The 20,296-nt window shown below is 50.8% G+C and overlaps 6 protein-coding genes across 6 annotated transcripts; 3 read left to right on the plus strand and 3 right to left on the minus strand.

Annotated features, from left to right (window-relative positions):
* Nucleotides 1-1,182: 1,182 nt before the first annotated feature.
* V8C40DRAFT_257986 (DUF2013 domain-containing protein) lies at nt 1,183-3,861 on the minus strand. Its single transcript, XM_083218615.1, has 3 exons — nt 3,440-3,861; nt 2,835-3,370; nt 1,183-2,757 (listed from the first exon to the last, which is right to left on the minus strand). Exons 1-3 carry the CDS (start codon nt 3,516-3,518, stop codon nt 1,828-1,830), a joined length of 1,545 nt encoding a protein of 514 aa, XP_083067796.1. The 5' UTR covers nt 3,519-3,861; the 3' UTR covers nt 1,183-1,827.
* Nucleotides 3,862-4,126: 265 nt separating this feature from the next.
* Nucleotides 4,127-6,991, minus strand: V8C40DRAFT_257988 (phospholipid:diacylglycerol acyltransferase). Its single transcript, XM_083218616.1, has 2 exons — nt 6,766-6,991; nt 4,127-6,664 (listed from the first exon to the last, which is right to left on the minus strand). The coding sequence occupies exon 2, from the start codon at nt 6,522-6,524 to the stop codon at nt 4,626-4,628; it is 1,899 nt and encodes a 632-aa protein (XP_083067797.1). The 5' UTR covers nt 6,525-6,664; nt 6,766-6,991; the 3' UTR covers nt 4,127-4,625.
* A 162-nt stretch (nt 6,992-7,153) lies between these two features.
* On the plus strand, nt 7,154-8,424 carry V8C40DRAFT_257989 (acyl-CoA N-acyltransferase). Its single transcript, XM_083218617.1, is given in 4 exon segments — nt 7,154-7,349; nt 7,395-7,414; nt 7,426-7,645; nt 7,707-8,424. 2 exon segments carry the CDS (start codon nt 7,466-7,468, stop codon nt 8,085-8,087), a joined length of 561 nt encoding a protein of 186 aa, XP_083067798.1. The 5' UTR covers nt 7,154-7,349; nt 7,395-7,414; nt 7,426-7,465; the 3' UTR covers nt 8,088-8,424.
* V8C40DRAFT_257993 (DUF1917 domain-containing protein) lies at nt 8,262-9,934 on the minus strand. Its single transcript, XM_083218618.1, has 4 exons — nt 9,505-9,934; nt 8,895-9,424; nt 8,576-8,828; nt 8,262-8,515 (listed from the first exon to the last, which is right to left on the minus strand). The coding sequence occupies exons 1-4, from the start codon at nt 9,533-9,535 to the stop codon at nt 8,421-8,423; spliced, it is 909 nt and encodes a 302-aa protein (XP_083067799.1). The 5' UTR covers nt 9,536-9,934; the 3' UTR covers nt 8,262-8,420.
* A 136-nt stretch (nt 9,935-10,070) lies between these two features.
* On the plus strand, nt 10,071-12,032 carry V8C40DRAFT_257994 (diphthamide synthase). Its single transcript, XM_083218619.1, has 2 exons — nt 10,071-10,432; nt 10,506-12,032. The coding sequence occupies exons 1-2, from the start codon at nt 10,191-10,193 to the stop codon at nt 11,500-11,502; spliced, it is 1,239 nt and encodes a 412-aa protein (XP_083067800.1). The 5' UTR covers nt 10,071-10,190; the 3' UTR covers nt 11,503-12,032.
* Nucleotides 12,033-12,241: 209 nt separating this feature from the next.
* On the plus strand, nt 12,242-17,642 carry V8C40DRAFT_257998 (karyopherin MSN5). The gene is made up of 11 exons (XM_083218620.1): nt 12,242-13,553; nt 13,615-13,803; nt 13,871-14,336; nt 14,394-14,509; nt 14,569-14,640; nt 14,709-14,933; nt 15,001-15,104; nt 15,167-15,425; nt 15,487-15,629; nt 15,690-16,294; nt 16,352-17,642. The coding sequence occupies exons 1-11, from the start codon at nt 12,699-12,701 to the stop codon at nt 17,149-17,151; spliced, it is 3,834 nt and encodes a 1,277-aa protein (XP_083067801.1). The 5' UTR covers nt 12,242-12,698; the 3' UTR covers nt 17,152-17,642.
* Nucleotides 17,643-20,296: the final 2,654 nt, after the last annotated feature.

A 20,296-nucleotide genomic window follows, 5' to 3' on the forward strand; every position in this document is an offset into this window, starting at 1 on the left:
CCACCTTCAGCTGCTTCTGATCGCCCCAGGCTGGGCTCCCTCAGAGAATGACGTATTAGTCCGTTCCCCTAAAACAAGCGTCCAGCCCAGCACAAGCCACACGCCCCTCTTTCCCCCACCAGCCATCTTCTCTCCACCTCCAAATTCCATCCATTCTGGTGATCGAATCTCGCTGCTCCGGAAGCCTATTTTCTTTTGCATCGCTTGTTTGGAATCGGCGGAATTCGAGGAAGCTTTGAAGGATTTCTCCACTGCGATCGGTTAAGCATCGAGGAAAGACGCTAGGAATCTAGTTGGATTCGCTCAATGGGGGTGCAGGAGGTAGCCAGCTCCCAACATGTCTAATCAACACCATATCGTTAGATCACTATTCCAGCAATACCGATTCCATTATCCATGAAGCATTTGAGCCTGATTGCCTAACGAAAGCCACATAACGAACATTGCTTACTTATTCTCCATTTGCGTTGTCTTGATGATGCTTGCTTGAATTATGCGGGGTCGGCTTAACATCTCCCCATTGCCGCCCCTCCTAGAGATTGCCATTGGAGGTGCTACATTTTATACCTTCCCACTTGATTGCCTCTTTGGGATTTCACAGCATTTTGAACTCCCACCAAGCCCTAGAGGCCACATAAACTTGGGCTCCATACTCAATACTTCAAACGCAAGCTTCCATGTAGGTTTCTAAGAATCAACATTGATACACAAAAAGTAAAAGAGCAGTTCTATTCATGCGGACTGTTTAGCCGAAAGGCCGCGAGAGTCATCGCCGCCCAAACAAGGTTGCATGATATATGGTCTTGGGTGAGGTTAAAAGTGCTGTGAAAGGGTCGTTCGCCGCCCACAGTGGGGTGTAGATAGGTAAGGTTGCATAATAAATGGTCTTAGGGAGAGTTAAAGTTGCTGTGAAATATGGGCGCCTGTCTGTCTAGTCGGTCCCAGTCAATGCCTTTTCCCCGAAATTCACAGCATATATTCTTGATCCCTTCAACAAGACCTGGAGGCAACGTCCACTCTAGTTCCAAACCTAGTACTCAATAGTCCAGACGCAAGCTTATACGCTTCTGAGGACCACGATCAATACATAAAGAAGGAAAAGAGCAATTAGATGCTGAAAACCCCGTCATATACCTAATCCCCCTTAGATCATGATCAACACACTACTACACAGCTCCAGCATTTCAAAACAAGATTCAATTAGTCAATTGTATTGTAAAATAAACGCCCAACGTCACACGTAGCACATTCGAAACCCTATGGGGAAAAAAAAACTAAAAGTAATAAAAAAAGGCAGTGAAAGAAGAAGCAACGAATTCACCCAAGTCAGAAATGCTCCTTTGCCTGTGTGCCCCTTGTTACAAGCATCACGCCCAGTAGTAAGACATCGTATGTGTATGTCTATATGTACAAAAAACAAAAGTAAAAAAGGTATAACAAGTCCTAAGCAGGCTGCATCTCGTCCCGATAAACACTCTCTTGTCTATGCTGCGAGGTATTTCCCTTTACTCATGTTTCTCGTGTCAAACAATGGCCGGCCTGTCGCTGATCAAGTTCGAGAGCTGAAAAATCCGCGTCACTGTGCATTGTACTCCAAAAACTCCAGAAAGGTATCGGCCGTGTACTTCAAGGAGACGAGGCCACGGATCGGTCAACGTCCCCGAGCGCCAGTAATAAATAGCGTTGGGGCCCGCTTTCAAACAATCCTCTTGAAAGTAAGAGGGACGAAATAAAGGAAAAGGGAAGAAGGAAAATGCCCCCTTCCCACAACAAAATAGCTTAACGTACATGATACCGCAAACGTTGGCTACAAACCTGTCGGCCTCCCTAGTGTATGGCTCCCGATAGCTGTTCATCTGATGCCGTTTCTGCCATTCTCACCTTACCATGTCGTCTTGGGGGTGGCGCTTTGGGGGGTGTCCTTTTCGCGGCAACTTTGCTGATGTGTACCGTAGTGGAGGCAACATGCTTGAAAGGAATGCCATGTTTGTGTTTGGGGACCGCTGGTAGAGGCTTCTTAGTTTTGCCAGCATCGTCTTCCACCTCCACGTAACGCTCTGAGTGCTCCATGCCCCCTTTCGAATCATTCTTTCGACTTGGTGTGTGCACACCTGGCTTTTCCGTGACTTCAGCCACATCACTGACACTAACACTGCTGGATGAATCTCTTGGAGAAACACTCATGCCTAGGAGCTTTCTCGCAACTTCTGCCTGTCCCGATGCCTCAGAATCTGCGTCGTCGTCCACCTCGAGCCATTTGACCCTGGCTATTCGGTCTACCAGTCGGAGGGTTGTCGGGTCAGCAGGAGCAAAGTGGGCGGTGTGGGAGCCCCTCAGGATATTGATCAAGCGGAGAATCTCATCCTTCTTGTAGTGTGGCGGCTGATTCATCTGCGTATGAGCCAGCAGAGGATACATAATTCGCAGGTACGTATGCCGGAGGGACATTCTCTCATCCGGGAGATCCATCAAGTTTCGAATGAAAACATCCAATAATACTCGCAAATCGTTTGTATAGAAGTATTCGTACGTTGCTTTCGTCGTAAAGAGAAGATACAGGAGCTTGAGGATCAGCAGCTGGAGAGATGTCTCCGTCTCTCGATTCAAGAGTAGAATGATATTCTCCCCAAATGTTCGATACTGTGGTCCGTGGAGACTCAGGCATTTTACAATGCGATTTGTTAGAGGCTCGGGCGCCGAGCCGTCCTTCGTTACGGTATCTGTAGACGCAAGCATGTATTGCTCATTCAAGACAAGCTGTTCCCATTTGTCAGCATGCCTGAATGTTGACAGACGGCCAATCCTTCTTCAGTGTAGAGGGCGAGAACACTTACTAGTACTCTAATGGTTGGATAATGGTATGGATCGTTAACGTCGTTAGACACGCCCTCGATTAGGCGAAACAATAAATGTATAAAGTTATCGTCGACCAGTGCCAAGTCTTCCGGCGCAAGGCGCTCTACACGCGACATCTCGTACATGAGCTGCAGCAGGAATCGATGGAGGCGCGGGTCATCATCAGAGTCTCGGCTGCTGATCAACTCCAAAAGGCGAGGGAAACATGCTTCCTGGATCATGTGCGGAAACGTCGCCTCGTCCGCGTGGCCGTCGAGGAGCAGCATGCATACTATGGCGTGGAGCGGTCCAGACTCGTCCTCCTGCAGCAGGCTGTAGATGAGCTGCTTGCGGACATACTCTTTGTTCCGCTGGAATATGTCGCTCTTCAATAGGATCTGCGAGCACAAGACAACCTCGTCTTGCGACGTAGGTTGCTGCAGGCGCAGTTTGGTTGTCAGATTCAGCCAGGAACGAAGGGCATCGTCGATGGATTCGTGGCTGTCGCAATGTTCCGAGACGCACTTGTCGAGTTCTAGATGGGCGCGCTGCTGTCAGTTTCTGTCTCCTAAGTGTGTTGCATGTCGCTAGCTCATCGACTCACCAGACCACAGCCCATCTTCCTCCTCGGGAGAGAGAGGAGAGAGCGGAGATGGTACCGCCTCTTCTTCGTAATCCGCCATGGCTGCCAGGTCCCGCAGCACGTGGCAGCGACTGCATCTGGTCCTCTACACAGTCGATTTGACGATGGTTGGCAAACTGGCGAAGAGAACAAGGCCAAGCAGACCAAACCGCGACACACCCGCGGCAGGACGAAAGGGCACGTCGACAAAGAAAAAGTGCGCCCAGACAGTCGGCAAGCCCCAGTTCCGGTCCCCAAATCCCAGACCCTGTCCCAGACCCTGAACGGGCTCCTTATTCCTGATTGACCGGGTTTGTGATGTTCGGGATGCGAGCGGAATGCAGGCCCCGTTTGATGTGTGGGGTAAAAGGGAAGAAAAGAAGGCGATGATGCTTCGGGATTGATGTTGGAGCCAGCAAGTAGCCTGATGTCACCCAACAGGCGCAGCCGATAAACGGTGGCACTAAGAAAAATTATATTCCAACCGCAAGCCACTAATTACATGCGCCATGCTTGCTAAATTAAGAGGCGCTGACTGGTACTCTGTATAATCAATTTGATTTGATATCACATACGAGTACAGCATACGACAGTTTACAGCAGGTGTCTACATATCTATGGATGATGTCCAGTAAAATGAAGCATGAGGTATCAGTAAGTAGGCAATTTCTTGCTTCTTATTAAACGGCCAACGATAAGGACGAATTGGCACATCTACAGCGTCTCTCCATCCAATATGTAATCGGTCCAGTTGATAAGGAGGCACAAGTATCCTTGTCATCACCCCAAACGCCACTTCGTATGAGCCTCCTTTTTCATCATTTCCGCAGTGGCTCCAAATCTCCATCCACGCTGGGCTCCGTGCATCGGTACCTGATAAGACATGTCTCGTCCCTGACATAAGCATCTTCCATGAACACCCTCCAACTTCAAATTAAACATCACGACTCAACATCACCTGTAGAGCTAGTTCTCAACTATATTTTATCTTGTCTACTGTTCTATCTGCATCCGCAGTGTTCGAGGGTATTCTTTCGTCATGAAACCAGCAGTCCGCCCGCCTCTTTTGCATATGTACAGCTCCCCACGCCAAACGCCAAATTGCCCATCCCATCCCAACGAAGCCTCCCGCACAGGCAAACCAAGACACCAGATTAACGACATCATTCTATGATTTGTTCTTCTTCTTCCCGGCTCCGCCTTCCTCCTCATAAATCTTCACTTTGTCAGCATAAGCTTCGATATTGCTAACGATATAATCGGTGATAGTATCTCCTTTGCCGGCAGCGACTCTCAGGATCAGCTCGTTTAGTTTCTCTCTTCCTAAAATATCAACGTGGTCGGCAGTATTGGGGCCGCCTCGCGGGCTAAACCGATCAGGCTCGTGGGGCATCTCTACTACTGTGACCTTGGCCCCAGCAGGGTTATATCGCTTCATGTGCCAGCCGCGATTGCACATGTAGCCAGCGCTCAACAGATTCACAGTGCCGTCTCCCTCGCCTAAGATGACGCCATGATCGATGGGACCGTCGGTGAGCCCAACATCGATAGTAATGTTGAGGTTGGTCAACATAGGTAGGTCCGGCGCTTTGTAATAATATGATCGCTCTGTGGGTTTGCCAACACCATAAAAGCAGTATATCTTGAGATTTGGCGCCAGAGGAAGTCTGCTCTCGAGGGGATTAACCCATTTTCTAGGGTCCTTCTCGTTCGCTTCAACCTCTGCGGTGGTATGGGCAACGCCATGAGAATAGCTTCGCTTGACTTGATCCTTGTACCAGTCCTCGGTCGTATTGAAGAGATACTCCATGGAAGCATCGACGGTAAAGTTTCGATCGGGAGTCGTCCAATTTGAGCCAACCCGAAAGTTGAGAAAGGATCCGTATGTGAAACCTTGGTCGGGCTGGTCATCCGGTGCTCCGGTTAAGTCTCCCCAAACAGCGTTACCTCCAAGAGGCAGCATCGATGAAATGCCCGGCATGGCTCTGAAAATCTCCGCTCGCTCCTCCTTGCTTAGGAACTTTTCCAGCCCATAGATTGCCAAGGCATTAAGCTGTGCAGTATCGCGCATCTCTCCGGATAGTACGGCCGTCAAATCCTTGACCGCACCCAGCATGCAGCCGCTGATATTGATCCAAGAGTCGACATGACGTTCCACCCAATCTCCTCCGCCACGGCCGCCCAGTTCCGATTCAACCCAGTGATAAAAGTAAAAGATGACCTGGCTGCCCATGCTGTGCGAGGCAATGACCACTTTTCTGCCTTCAACTGCAACGGCAGTTTCGATATATGATTTGAGCCTGGTAAAGTATTGATCTCTTACTTCAAGATTCGGATAGGAAAGCCTCCAGTCGTATGCGGCCGTGAACGAGTTTGTGGGGTCGTATCCAAGAGTGGCCAGGTTTTCCAAGACCTTGCTCCAGATCCAATAACCTGTGATGAAAAAGTCCGCTGCGTCAAAGCCCTGGGCAGCACGAAGCTTCACCAAGGGTGGATCAAGTCCAGTTCGCTTGTCTAACATGATGTGCTTTTTCCAAATCTCCTTGTCAAGAACCAAAGCCCTCATCATGGTCCAGCTTCCCCACAGCCTCTTTCGAAAATAGGGCCTCGAGATGTTAGCCGTGCCCCAGGACTCCAGACCCGTTGAGATGACACCTGGTATCATGATCATGGGATGGTGGGCATCCAGGCCTTCAGCCCGAGCTTTCAAGCCAACAGAGAAAGCGTCATAGGAAGACGTGATCTCACGCTCTCCTTGAACGAGATCCCGCATATCCTTGACCAGGCCGGCCGGGATAACATCGAGCAGACTGTCCATGGTGAGATCCGTAAGCTCGGGTAAGTCGATCAAATCAGTTGACTTGGCAAAGAAGCCCGCAGCAACAAGGCCACAGAGACCACCCAGCAAGAAGATGAAGGTGTTGCGACGCTTGCGCGCCTTGGGCCCTCGTTCGATTACATGGACGTGAGATGTCGGCTGAACCGGCGGGGAGTCTTCCTTGGAATCCATGGAGGTTTCGGCCGAGCTGCTCTCTGGCGGAATCCGCCTCCGAAGGGTTGTCGCCATGGTCGAAGCCTCCGTGTCAAGCCGCAAGACAAGTAAAGATATGCAAGGGGGAAAAAGGACGAAGCTGCGCCAGGTGGTCCAAGGGCAAAAGCTCTCTTGAAAGTTGAAAGTTATGAGCAGATTGGTTCAGTTCCAGTTGTCTAAGTAGCGGCTGACGTCAGTACGTTCGTCCGGCACGGGAAGAGCTCCAGCCTTTTTAGTGGCTGCCAGCGCTGTGGAAAGGCCGCTAGAGTGAACTGACAGCGCCAAATGTGCTTTTCAGGTTCTCATCTGAAGAGCAGGATAGAAGAAAAAATAAGAGACCTTGAGGGAGATATAAGAGTTATATGCTGTAAACAAGGGGGAATAATAAAAGTCTGACGCGCGGTTTCACTCCTCGGAGCGCCTCAGCAGCCCGTTCCATTGGCTGCGGCAAGTTGCTAGAACCCGGAGTCAAGCATCCATTCAGATCCAAATTGGCTTTTTCCCTCGCCCGGATCTGGGAATCTCGCTGAGCTGAGCTCCAGTACAGGCACAGCCTTTTTAGCACGTTTTTTCTGCAAGCCCCCCATTAACATGTGATTGACCGTCACGCGACGGTAGGGAGCCTCCACCCTCGATTTGCTTTAGTCAGACTTACTTAGAGTTGCACCAAAAAGGCCAAAAGTGCTTGCCAGGCACCCAACCTCAGTTGCCAGGCCTCTCGAAGGATTCCCTGTCTTTTCCGCCGATGCTGACCGGCCTGCCTGGTTGGCTGCCACTTTGGCTTTCTGCTCCCATTGCCGACTCACCGGCCGCCGGTTGAGTCACTCATTGGAGGAGGTGGTTGAACGAGAGAGGGGATAAAGAACGTGGGACAGACGGACAAGTTTCTGGCATCGCATCACATTACCTCGCTATTTCTTGCACTACTCCCCGGACAGACAGCCCTTCACCGCAAACCAGCAAATCAGCAAAACACCATGGCAGGGTCGTCGACCAAGCAGCTGCCAGCCAACCTGGAGTATATCCAGTATGAGCACCGGCTGGAGGGCCAGTATCTCCCCGCCATCCGGGCCCTCATCTCAAAGGACTTGAGTGAGCCATACAGCATCTACGTCTACCGGTACTTTCTCTGCCAATGGTCTCATCTCTGCTTCATGGTAAGCCATCCACCCTCGTCGAGGCTCTTATCCGCAGCAATATCTAATCTAATCGATTCAGGCCCTGGATCCGGAAGACTCATCCCTCATCGGCGTCATAGTCTGCAAGCTGGAGGTGCACTCATCTCACTCGCCTCCAACCCGGCGAGGATACATTGCCATGCTGGCCGTGGCGTCGCATTTCCGTGGGCGGGGAGTTGCCACCGCTCTGGTGAAGAAGGCCATCGATGCCATGGCAAACCGCAATGCCGACGAAATTGTGCTGGAGACTGAGGAGACCAACACAGCTGCCATGAAGTTGTATGAGGGCCTCGGCTTCATTCGATCTAAAAAGTTGCATCGGTACTACCTTAACGGCAATAGTGCCTATCGACTTATCCTCCTGCTAAAGGCCGTGGACCCGGATCAAAGCTCTCTCTACGATGAACGGCAAGTCACATAGCTTGCATCGAGCCGTTGTCTTGCTGTCCATACAAATAGAGAGAAGGAGGTTCCTCGGGGATATATCGGACTATTTTAGAGAGGCGGCATTTGGGTTGGCGTGGCATGGCACGACGTGACATGATGTGAAGGTCATTAAAAAATACCTGGCGTTTAGCATATTGGTCTCTACTTGTCCTAGCATACATTGAGTTTTATTCAGTCGGCTTGATACTCATGGGTAGTCATCTTCCGTTGGTTGTTTTGGTGTTGGTATCAAAGTATTGCAGCAATTTAGTGTACATTCTTGTATTGTTTTACCAATTTGAGAAGATGTTCCCTATTTGGCGTCCTTTCAGGCTCGACGAGGAAATACGTCGCCAGAGCTATAAATAGATGCCCTCAACCCCCACGCATTGCCATGCGAAATGCCAATATATGTGAATGCATCTGTTGGTGTTATTAGACTTGAGCATTAGACATAGTACATAGCAGCAGCAGAGAGCTTACCCGGTTTATAGTATATAGGACGGCCTCTGGCCTCAACCAGCTTCAGCTCGCGCATCTTTTGCAAAACACGCCCAACGTCTGCCTTGTCCGAAAAGTCAGATGTGTATATGCATAGAATGCGATCCTTGCGAGGATCCTCCAATGGCGATCGCGGCGCAACCTTGGCGGCGATGCCAAGCTCATTGTTTGCAGTTGCTTTGGCGACAATCTCCCACATTTCGTTGACTTCCGAAGCCGGGCAGAACAACAGCCACTACAGGGGAAGCATGGTTAGCAACAAGGCGTCACATTATCATCGACTAACTCGGACGAATCATACTTTGCCTGTTCGCACCTTAGCGAGATGGGCCAGTTTCAAGATGTCGTCGGTAGCCTGTTTCTGCTCCTTTCTGATTTCCCTCTCAACAATGGGCTTGGCCTTTCCCGACCTCTGCATCCCGTCGATAAACTTAGTGACCAAGTGAAGCCTCTCCAGACCACCTTGAGCGACGATAGCCGTCTTGCTGCCCTCTTCTTCTGGCGCCTCATCCTCATTTCCCTTGGAAAATTGGCTCTGGCTCTCATGCTTGTGTACCCGTGGGATGTAGGGGTTACATATAAAAATCCATGGCGTATCCGGTGTCTGGTCCGTTGTTGCGGGCGGTAGCCGCGTGAGAAAGTCATCGATCGTCTCTGTCAATTGCCAAGCATACTGTATCCCGGCATACGGATTGTGCAGGTGAGAAGCTTCGTCGGTGAAGTTTGTATGGCGTTGCGGACGGCCCGGATGCTCTCGCTGCTGCTGGGCCCATTCGTCCACGTCAAAGTCGGCGACACGCTGTAAGAGATGCGATGCGACCTCATCATCACCTGGATTGCCCATTAGAGATGATACTTCATCATTTTCCTTCTAATCAGACGAATGGAATTTTAGATGAAATTCAAGGTACCATAAAAGTCTGAATCATCAGAGATGTCCATGGCGTTTGAGCCAACTCGCGCCGCAATCAGGTACCCGACACCGCCGCTACGGCAATTTGGCGCCTTCTGGAGCTCCGTACGGGCTAACGTGGTCGCACACAGTTAGTGGGCATCAAAGTGCTTGATTGCTCAGCCGTAGCAGAGGAATGGACTTGGCTGAGCTGCCACAGGAATTGGCCCGGCCAGGTGTGTTTCGGTGAGTGCGTCTGCCCCAAATTACAAGTACAAGCAGCGCGTGGGCGATGAGGTCATAGCATCAAAGTTGCTTGCAAAATATCGATTATTTATCAGGCTTGGTCATAAAAGAAACGTTAGAACAGGATAATGTAGAATTGTAAAGAGATAAAGTTTCTCCCGCGGGGATGGTCTCTTTATGTAGGTGATGAAATGTGATAATCCACGTCTTCGTCTTGGTTTACAACGGCCTCCCCTGCAAGTTCAACGTTCTCTCCAGTGACTGCCGCCGGGCTGGCGGGAAGCTATCCGATAAGCTCCACCGCCGCCCCAGCGATTTTCTTTCTTTTTCCCAGCACCACAGGCAGCGGTTTACCAGGTGAAGCGTTCATGTCTTCAGTTTGACCGCCCATCAGCTTGATTTATGCTTCCTTTTTACAGAATTCACGCCCTCTCCTAGCATTCACATCATTCACCAAATATGGAAGAGCTGACCCCCATCACCTCGCTGCAATCACTGGTCTTGGACCTCCCGCCTAGCTGTGCCGAGTTCTGCCCCGCGCATCCTCAGTATTTGGTGGTGGGAACATACAACTTGCAAAAGGACGACACCGAGCCAGCACCGGCACAAGAGGAGGACGAGAATGATGATGATGCAGCAGCTCCCAAACCTCAGAATAGAAACGGCAGCCTCATCGTTCTCAAGGTGGAAGGCAACGACGTGTAAGGCTGCAACTCTGGAAGCTTAAGAGGCTAGTCAGGCTGCTGGACTACTGACTGCTGATGAGGGAAACAGATCAATAGTGCAGACCGTAATGCAGCCGTCTGCTCTGCTGGACCTCCGCTTCTACCAGGATGTGCCAGAGTATCAGAACATCATGGCAGTGGTGTCCAGTACCGGAACCCTTGCCATGTTCAGATTCGATCCGCTCAGAGACGCCAGCGCGCCATTGCAGCACTTGGCCACGAGCAGGTGTGAAGATCTCGACGACGATGTCCTCTTTCTGCAGTGCAACTGGCATCCGATTGCGCGTAGGGTGATTGGAGTCACCACCTCTGCCGGATTGGCAAGGCTCTTACTACTGGACGATGAGTGGAAGATAGCAAAATCTGCCGACGTGGACATTCAGAACTCCCTTGAGGCTTGGTGCATAGCTTTCTCTCCCACAAGCGCTTCATCACATGCAACGAACCAACCCATCTCAGTCTACTGTGGGGGTGATGACTCCATGCTTCGATATACGACCTGTCACTGGCAAGAGGAAGGGGATCAAGATGACCCATCGTCAACCCTGGACACGCCGTTCGGCTCCATAACAGTGAAGGGGCAGCACGATGCAGGAGTAACTGCAATTTTGCCCCTATCGCTATCGACTCAGGATCAGGGTAGAATAGTCGTCACTGGAAGCTACGATGACCATTTGCGAGTCTTTGCCATTCATGATCTTCATCATTCGTACGGCCTAAAGCCCGTGCAACTGCTAGCGGACGCGAACCTTGGAGGCGGGGTGTGGAGGTTGAAGCTGGTGGATATCCGGACCACGGGAGGTTCGACGAGGATACGAATCCTGGCATCTTGCATGTATGCCGGAGCAAGGCTCGTTGAAATCGTGGCAGACGCCAATGGACAGGGTTGGGTCTGTGAGGTCTTGGCCCGGTTCGAAGAGCATAAAAGCATGAATTATGCTTCGGATGTTGTGCCTTCACCCACAGAGGATGGGAGGATGCGCGTTGTCTCAACCAGCTTTTACGATAAGCTTCTCTGCCTGTGGGAGTATGAGCTGCGGCAGTAATACTAATGAATTGCCCGTAGTGTCAATCCCGCTGTGACAAAAACACATGCCTATTGCTTTGAGAATGGAGGATGGAGCCGGCCAACAGGCACAGCCAAGTGGGCGGTTTGCCTCATTGGGACAGCAATTGTCTTTCTAATCCAATCCTTCTAGAAGACGGAGAGAAGCGAAGCAAGCTAGACATGAATTCCGGGTAATCAAGCAGGTCCGGCGCGGGGTGCATTCGGCAGAGGCATGCTGTTGCTGATCAGCCAGGACAAGGCCCGGACCAGAGGCCATCAAGCGATGCATCACACACCACACGCCCCTCCACCAAGCTGCAGCGGTTCCACTGGGGGGGAAATAGTACGACGACAGAAGATCCAGGGGAGCTGCCCGGCTCCACCGCCGCCTGTCCTGTGCTCTCTAGGTCGAGTAAAGCAAGTGATCAAGTGTCATTGGAGCCTGTAGTTGCATATATGATCTCTTCGTAGCCCGCCCTCTCAGCCTTGCAGCACGGTGCCACCGCAGTCGCGTGAAGAAACTCGAGGCATTGGAAGGCTGGCGAGGCCTAAGCTAAGGAGGCGTCTTGTGCTGTGTTGTGCCTGTTGCCGTGGTGTTTTTGCCTCCAATGTACCCATAGGTTGTAAATAGTGCCTTTTAGTGGCTCGTTGGGCCTGTAAGGCTCCATCTCGGGCCTAACATCGCCTAGGCTTTCGTGATCCAAGGTCCCCTAAAAAGGTAACCTTGAACTTTGAGAAGAAGAGCCTCAGTTTTGCAACGGTTGCGTGAAGCAGAAGCTGGATCCTCCCGCTCTTTTCTGCCAGCTGACCGCCTTCACCTCGTGCTCCGAATAATCATATCGTGCACGTTTTCCTTCACCATCAACCTTCTCCTATCATTACTCTTAATCTTTTCTTCTTGCAGTCCCGTCTTCCTTTAGCCTCTGACATTGCAGTTGAGTCACCTAATCGTTACGAGTCGAACCCCGCTGGCCCTTCTCTACCGACGAGCTGTCACCTCAATAACCAAACAAATTATCCGGGCCCCCCTGCTCTTTTTTATTTTTAGTGAACAGCAGCCACCCTCAATGCTCGTGCCCAAGCCGTCCGACTTGTAATATTCTCTTGAGGCTGTCTCGTGGGACAAAAGCATCCCCGATTGCGCCGCGTGCCTTGCAGCGTTTCTGCTCGCGCCTCTTTGGCTGATTATCAATCATGTCTTCCAACTCCAACGGCGGCGACGCGAGAAACGGCGACGCAGACGTGCTTGCCAAGATTCACCTTGCGCTCGAAGTGGTTCACAGCCCTCACTCGACCAACGATGCGCGTAGGGAAGCCCAATCTTTCCTCGAGGAGGTCAAGGACATCCCCGAAGCTCCCTTCCAAGGCTACACCCTAGCCTCCGACAAGGCCCAGGCGCCCGTCGTCCGCCATTATGCCCTGTCGCTTCTCGAGCATGCCATACGATACCGATGGGCCAGCTATACCGACGAACAATCCCGAACCCTTCGAAACTGGGTGCTGGAGCTCAGCCAGGCCGTTTCCAAGGGCGACCCATCATATCTGAGAAACAAAACTGCCCAGCTCTGGGTGGAAGTGGCCAAGAGAAGCTGGGGCTCTGACTGGACGGATATGGATGCCATGCTCGTTGAGCTGTGGCAAATCCCCAATTCGCCCGCTCACAAGGAACTTGTCATGTTTGTCCTCGAGGCTTTGTCGGACGAGGTTTTTGCCGGAGATGACTCTGTTGTTGCCATGAGGGAAGGCGTCCTTAGCAAGGCGTGCGTCGAGATCTTCACTCCCACTGCGGTCCTGATCGAGGCGTTCCCCAATCGTCAACCCGGTCCAGATGTTCGATGTGGTCACGAGGGCTGGCTCAGTCGACTTTCAGACTTCCTCGGCTTGTGTATCAATGCTGACGCCAATGACGAGGTGAAGATGTGCATTGTCAAGGGATTCTCTGTCTTCCTATCACTTATGCCATGGGCTATACCAAGAGCTATATCCTCTGCTCGCTGTGTGGATATTCTGTCTGCTGGCCTAGCGTCGCCATCGACCGAAATTCAAAAGGTGAGACAAATTTATCGGTGTGCTAATTCCCTGCGATTTGTGCTAACAAGCTCCCAAACAGGTCGCTCTAGATGCCCTCCACGCTCTGTATTGCCGGTCCAACTTTACAGATGAAGAGTTCAGGGACCTCGTAGCTCCCATGTACAGCAATGCATCCATTCAACTCTTCAAGCAGCTCATTGAACGGTCGGAAGTCGATGCCGAAGATGTAGACGAAGACAAGTATCAAATCTTGAAGAGACTATCTGAGGTATGGCCCCTGATAGTAAACAGCCGCACAGGTCCAGTTCTCTCCTAACAAGCGTTACGACAAACAGATGCTCTCGAGTTTAGGTGATTATTTTGAGAGGAAGCATTCCCAAGTCCCTCTTGATGCAAGCCCGGAAGGCTTCCTGCAGCTTTTGCTCCAAGTAGTACAACACCAAAGTCTCATGGTGTCAATCCCGGTCTTAGTAACGTGGACGAGACTGCTTGCGAACAAGGTGATCGGCCCAAGTGACATTATTACATCCATGATAGGGCCTCTCCTCGAGGTCTGCAGCTCCAGATTGGTCCGATATGAAAATCTGCCTCAAGATACCTCTGACCCAACGTTCCTGTTCCTAATGGAGGATACCGATACCATCCCTGAGCGCCATGCCTTCCTGGGCAATTACCGCCGCTATAGCTCACAAGTCGTTGAAATCATTGTGCAACTCAAACTAGTCGATGCTGTATCGCATATCCTGGGGCGCACCGAACAACTCCTGCTGCATCTCTATGATGGACAGCCTCCATTTAGCAGTGAGACATTGCCGCAGCTCCGCCGTTCCGATTGGAAGCATAGACTGACATGATTAGAACAAAACTATTTCAAGCACTCCATGCCGGTTCTGCAGGTAGACGCTCACTTCACTCTAATTGAGGCCTCGTTGAAAGGATACGCAAAGTGGAAGAGGTCACACCAACACGACAACGTACGTGGCAAAGAACGCTTCTTAGTTGAGACGATTATGCTAACTGATTAACTGGACAGCAGCAACAGATAGCCGAGCTTGAGTCCAGCCTTGAGGGCTGGTGCACGAGACTTTTGGAGATGAACTTTGAGGTATGTTCTCTTTTTATAAGAATACTATAGCCCAATCTTGGCATTGACTAACGCTCGGTGCCCTCCAGGATCCTTTAATCCGAAGACGAACTCTACAGTTACTCGTCTACTTCTCGACAAACGCCCTGAACAAAAACGCAAACTTCATGCTCAAAGTACTGGAGCACATCATTCTCACATGGCCTGTGTTAGAACCAGCGTATGGCGCGTACAATGATGCCATTAAAGATTTTCAGGTTGAGAGCATGGTCGAGCTGCATCGCCTCGCGATCGGAATGCCTGACCACCTCCTGGTATGCTTCTTTTTTATAGGCTATTCATATCCTGCGTACTGGAGGGCTGACTTTTTTGGATCATTAGGGGGTTTACGACCAAATCGAAGCCCGTGTGAATGAGATGATGTCTACCGGAAAGCTAGATGATAGAAGAACCCTTGCTTACCGAAGCTTTTTGTTCTTAATCATGTAAGTTGCAACATCCGACGTTTATCAGCAGATTTAGTGTTGGTCCTAACCCAGGCCTCAAGACATCGAGCCAAGAGCCTTGATGCCCCGGCAAAGATCCAGAAATTACGAGAGTTTGTTGAACCAGTCAAGGCGCAATGGCAAGAGGAGAATATCAAGTCTGCCGTAAAATCATACTCTGGCTTCTGCGAACTTCTTGGGCTAGATAAGGCTCAAGCATACTTGGTTAGCCGTCAGGCACACAATATCAAAGATTGGGGCTCCACTGAGCTTGACGCAGAGGGATTAGCCCTCCAGAACGAGTTGGAAGAGCGCCTCAAGGTACGTGTGACCCCTATTAATCCTATATTCCATGAGAGCATGTGCCAACACAACATCACAGCAATTGCCACTCCGTCCGACGAAAACCCTTCTTGCACTCTCTGTGGACCGAGTCGACAAGTCATCCACCGCATTCCAGGCTACCTCTGTGATTTGGGAGGGAGGATTTGCAAGCATTCTGGCGGATTTACTGCGTCTTTTGAGGTACGTACTCGATTTGGTCGAGATGCTGTTGTTTTTGTCCTTTTACTAATTTCGTTCCAGCTATGCCCACGCGTCGCATAACCCACATAATTGGACAGGATTCCCAGAGGGCATGCGCCACATGGTTGATAAAGTCTTGAGCGATCGGTTTTGGCAGGCCGGTATCTCTGAGGGAAGCAAAGATGATTTCTACGCTCGAGTGCTTGATAAGAAAGGCACGATAGAGGGTCTTGCATCCACGATTCGTGGCTCAGTCCGTTTTGTCCGCGAAACAGCGTATGGCGTCATATACTGTATGAGCAAGCTTCATTCGCAGTTTTACGGATTCAGCGAGCTCGCCGCTCCATTGTCCGAGGCCTTCTTTTCAGACTCCATATGGCTGTCTACACACCAGCAAAGCAACCTGCTGAGTCTGGTGCGGCACCTTGTCGACGACTGCCCTGTTGATTGCCGCGAAAACTTCTTGCCCAGGCTTTTATCGTCGTGCTTCCAACAGATGGATACCAAGATCAACTCTGAGTGGGCAAAGCTAGAGCAGCAGCAGACCGTGGTGGCAGACGGAGATGCCGAGCTCAAGGAGGAGATGAAGTCTGAGAGCATTCTCCGACAAGTGACGTACACTGCCGTTGTGCTGGTCGCAGACTTTTTGGATCCAACCAAGCCAAGTAGGATGAACCCCTAATCATTCCCGATTTGTTTGCCATTACTAACCCTTTATATAGATCCTCCAACTTTGAAGTCACAGATCGAGAATGCTGGCGAGCACACCCTCCTTTCTGGGGAAGCCTATCCCTCTCTTCGAAAGTTTTGCTTGTCCCACCAGGAAATCATCGAACCACTCTTGCTTTTCTGCATGCATGGAATTCGGATGCGAGACATTCGATGCTGCGGCATGCTACTGCGACTGTTCATCTCTTTGGTGCCAGAATTTTCGACGTCTGGTCAAGGATCCAAGAAAGCAACTTCTGATGGATTTAACGGGACCTTGGCGGATCAATCAACTCCCATCCCTTCGGAAATCGCTACGGCTGTACGAGAGTACATCTCTTCGGATGTACTGAGATCATGCATCACGTCCTTCCACGAGCCATACTTTGTAGATGTGCAGAAGGAGTTGGCATCGCTCATTGCTACCATTGTGGTCTATTATAGCACAATCACATCAACACCAACTGACGTTCTCTTGGCACTGCCCAATGTGAATCCCGCAGAACTGGAGCGCCTAAATGCCTACGTCGCCAAGCCGGGATCCCACACTCGGCAACAGAGAGCAATCGTCTTGGAATTCCTAAAGGATCTCAAAGGAGTGAGCGTCTCAGAGATGGGGAAGCTGAATAAGGGCTTTGACAGTTCGAGCCGGTCTAAGCGCCCAGCCCGGAGCAAAATGGCACAGGGCTTCATGACTAGCGCTCCAGCAGCATCTGACGCTGCGGGCCGCAAGAGAGCAGATGCCGCAGGGGGCAGGGCTACGGCTGATGGCCTGGATGGCCTGGAGGGCATTTCTAATTTATTTGAGGGTTAAAAACAAAAGCTTTGGATAGCAGTTTAGGCTGCCAGAGTGCCAATAGAGGCGAACTAAAAAAGGATTTAACAATGGCGACAATGGGGCGCAACAGGAGTTTGCCTTTTCCCTATTGTCTTATACTGTTCTATATTATAGCACATCTTTTGCTTTATTAGAGCCTGTGGTGCAAGAGCCACAGGTGGAGGGTTGGAAGATATAAAGAAGAAATCTGAGAAAGGAGAGGAGCAAGAGGCTTTTCGTGGGAAGAAGCTGAGTAGTAGTGCCATATGCCATGCAGACTGGCGTAAGGAGGCATGGGATGAAGTTGTCATACCGCCTCAAGGCACCGCAGGGATTCTGGTAATTCAAGGTGGACAAAGCCACGAAAGGGGAGGAAGAGACTCGTAGTTACTAGTAATGTTAATGATATCTAGTAGCACAAGTTGGAGCTATTTGATAACTTGGACAGGCGTTTACACCTTTCTTCCGTCCAGTCCGTTTGTGAGCGTGTGTGCATCTGTCCTAGACCATGTCCAAATGGCGTGTTACTACAACCAATAAGTGCTAGAGGACCATGTCCAGAGGCGTTGCTGAAGGCGGTTTGAACCCCTGCCTAGCATCCCTTGGCTGAATTCCTACATGTCATGAAAATATTTCCGAGAGGTGCCAAGAGTGGTTGTTGTGATTGGGGCTGGGGCTTGTGTTGCCTAGGATTGTCAGTTGGACGTTTGGAAGTACGAGGTCCGGAGTCCGGATTTACGGCGGTTGGGTTGTGGTTCAGCTGTTTTGGAGGAGATATATGATTGAACGGTTCACCCCTTGTGTGACTTGGACGGGTGTGTATGCATGCATGTAGGCGAACTTGGTGGCATCAGCATCGCCATCATCCGTATGAGTACCTTGGTATTAGACTACAGGGGGCTGTCTGGAAGCATTGTGCGAGTATTTGCTTAGCTACTGAGTGCATGAGCATACATATGTGCCTGATATCGCAGGTAGACACGTAAGAATTACAGAAGAGTGGGAGGGAAAAGAGACAAGGGGGCACAGAAAGAGAGAGGCAAACATGAGTGTTGAGCTGAGCTGGGGCAGGGCCTCTATGGGTGTGACGTGCAACGAAGGGGGGGTCGCACGTACGAGGAGGCAACGCTGTGATCCGTCTCTCGCTTCGCGTGTTTGGCCTACCGGGGAGAGACGGTTCGGTAAAAGGACAGGCTTGGGATGGTGATGGTGGTTTTTTTGGCCAGGTAGGGAAGTAGGTTTTCTTGGCGGTTGGATTGCGGGCGTTGAAGGTTGGGGTGAAGATGGTGATGGTGATTTTATACTGTATTCTTACTTACATGGATGGAAGGGTTTGGGTTGCTACATGGATGGATGAACAAAAGTATGTGATTGACGCCGTCGTGGAGATGCATTAACGCATTAACACCAAAGCTCATCGGGATCTAGACGCCCAAAGGCTGCCAGTAGCCTCCATTCGGAACTGCACGTAGCCTCTTTTTGCGCACCCGCAGCATCCATTGGCCAGTGCTCTTATCCTCCCATCTCTCACCATCATTCTTTCCTCTGTTTTTCTATTCATAGTTTCTTTCAGCCGTCTTTTTGTTTCGTTTTCTTGGCCCCCGTAACAGCGGTGCCGTGCTAGTTCACCTGGAGCAGCGGCAGATGGAACCCCCCATGACACTCGTCAAACAGAAGCCGTTCCCTGTCGCAGCTAATTATAGCCCGAAGACCGAACTTTGACGGCTCGTGAGAGTTTGGCTTAGTGTAGGTGATAGGTATGGTATTGACATCAATGCGTTTCGGTGAGGCTTCTCGCTAGCCGCGCTTCTCCAGTGTGCTAAAACCTGCAGCTCTGCATCTCTGCATGGGAGACTTTGGCATTAAAATGGACTGCTGGTCTAGGCCAGGGGCTTGATCAGGTTGATCAGGTCACTCCGCAGCTTGACCCCCAACAAGCATAACTAGCATGGGTCTAAGTGGCAGCTTTCTCTAAGGATGGATGAGCTTTGATCCTGCTGTTGGTGGCATCTCTTTTCTTTTTTTATATTAAGTACGAGGCGCGGAGTCCGGACTTTGGGAAGTCCAATCTCGGCCAGCTGCTGCTTGAACGAACCGTGCACAGCAAATAAGAACTGTTGGATGAGCTTTTTTTGACCTGCGCAACGGTTGCACGGCTTTGTCTCCACTTTGGCAGTAAAAGAGTCTTCAGCGTTTCCCGGGATCTGGGATGTCAATTTGTCATGATATTGGTTGCGGGTGCATGTAAGAGTAAGATTCCAATACGGACGGATGGGAGATGTTGGAGATCAAATGATATGGACACCACCCATGGCACGGCACTCGCAGGAAACAGACCCGTCTAGCCCCTAGTTTAGCTGCTCGGTTAGCGGTCAAAGTCTCTTGTGCCCCAGTATATCATGCATGGATTTGATTGATTAGATGGATTCAATGGCGTTTACTCTACTGGCACCTGTCAGTTCAGTTCAGTGTCTGAGGCCTGGCAGAACTGAGATCCATGGATCCGCGACACGGCAGGTTACATCTGCTAAAGTACCTAGCCCAACGGCCACCGTAGAGCAGGGTGCGCGTACAGGTACAGGCTCAAAGACCAGCGCCTCCGCCGTGCTGCCTACACCCGTACCAATACCGACGCTTGAGCTTCGTGTCCCACGCAGGTACCGCCAAGATCTCGCTTCCAGGTTTCTTCGTGCGAAGTGCCGTGGCCATCCCATCACGCTGATGTGACGAGAGACGAATTTCACCCTCCCGCCAAACCCGTCCGTTTCCTTTCTTTTTCCTTCTTTTTCTCCGTTCTTTCAACCGTCTCACTTGATACTTGCTCTTGTGAGCCGTTTCCTGTTTGGCTGGTCTAGACTGCTGGTCCGTTGCATCGAGACCGTTCTTCATCCCTGGAGCCTCCTATTCCTTGTTCCTATTTTCAGTCTTTTTTCCCCCTCATTCGTCGTCATCCCGGAGCTCGCGCTTCACGTGTCCCTCCTTTATTCTTTTTTTCCAACATCTCCTCTTGTTGATACCTACGCCAGATCTGCAAAGGAAATCTGAATACAAGTGAGTTCGAGTCTGTTCGAGTAAAAGAGGCTGAGCCAGAGCGAGAGCCTGGCAGGCGAGCGGCAGAGGCTCCCCGGTTGACGGTTGACAC

The sequence above is a fragment of the Trichoderma camerunense genome, assembly GCF_050948025.1.
Source record: "Trichoderma camerunense strain CBS 138272 chromosome Unknown V8C40scaffold_26, whole genome shotgun sequence".
Classification (NCBI taxonomy): Eukaryota; Fungi; Ascomycota; class Sordariomycetes; order Hypocreales; family Hypocreaceae; genus Trichoderma; species Trichoderma camerunense.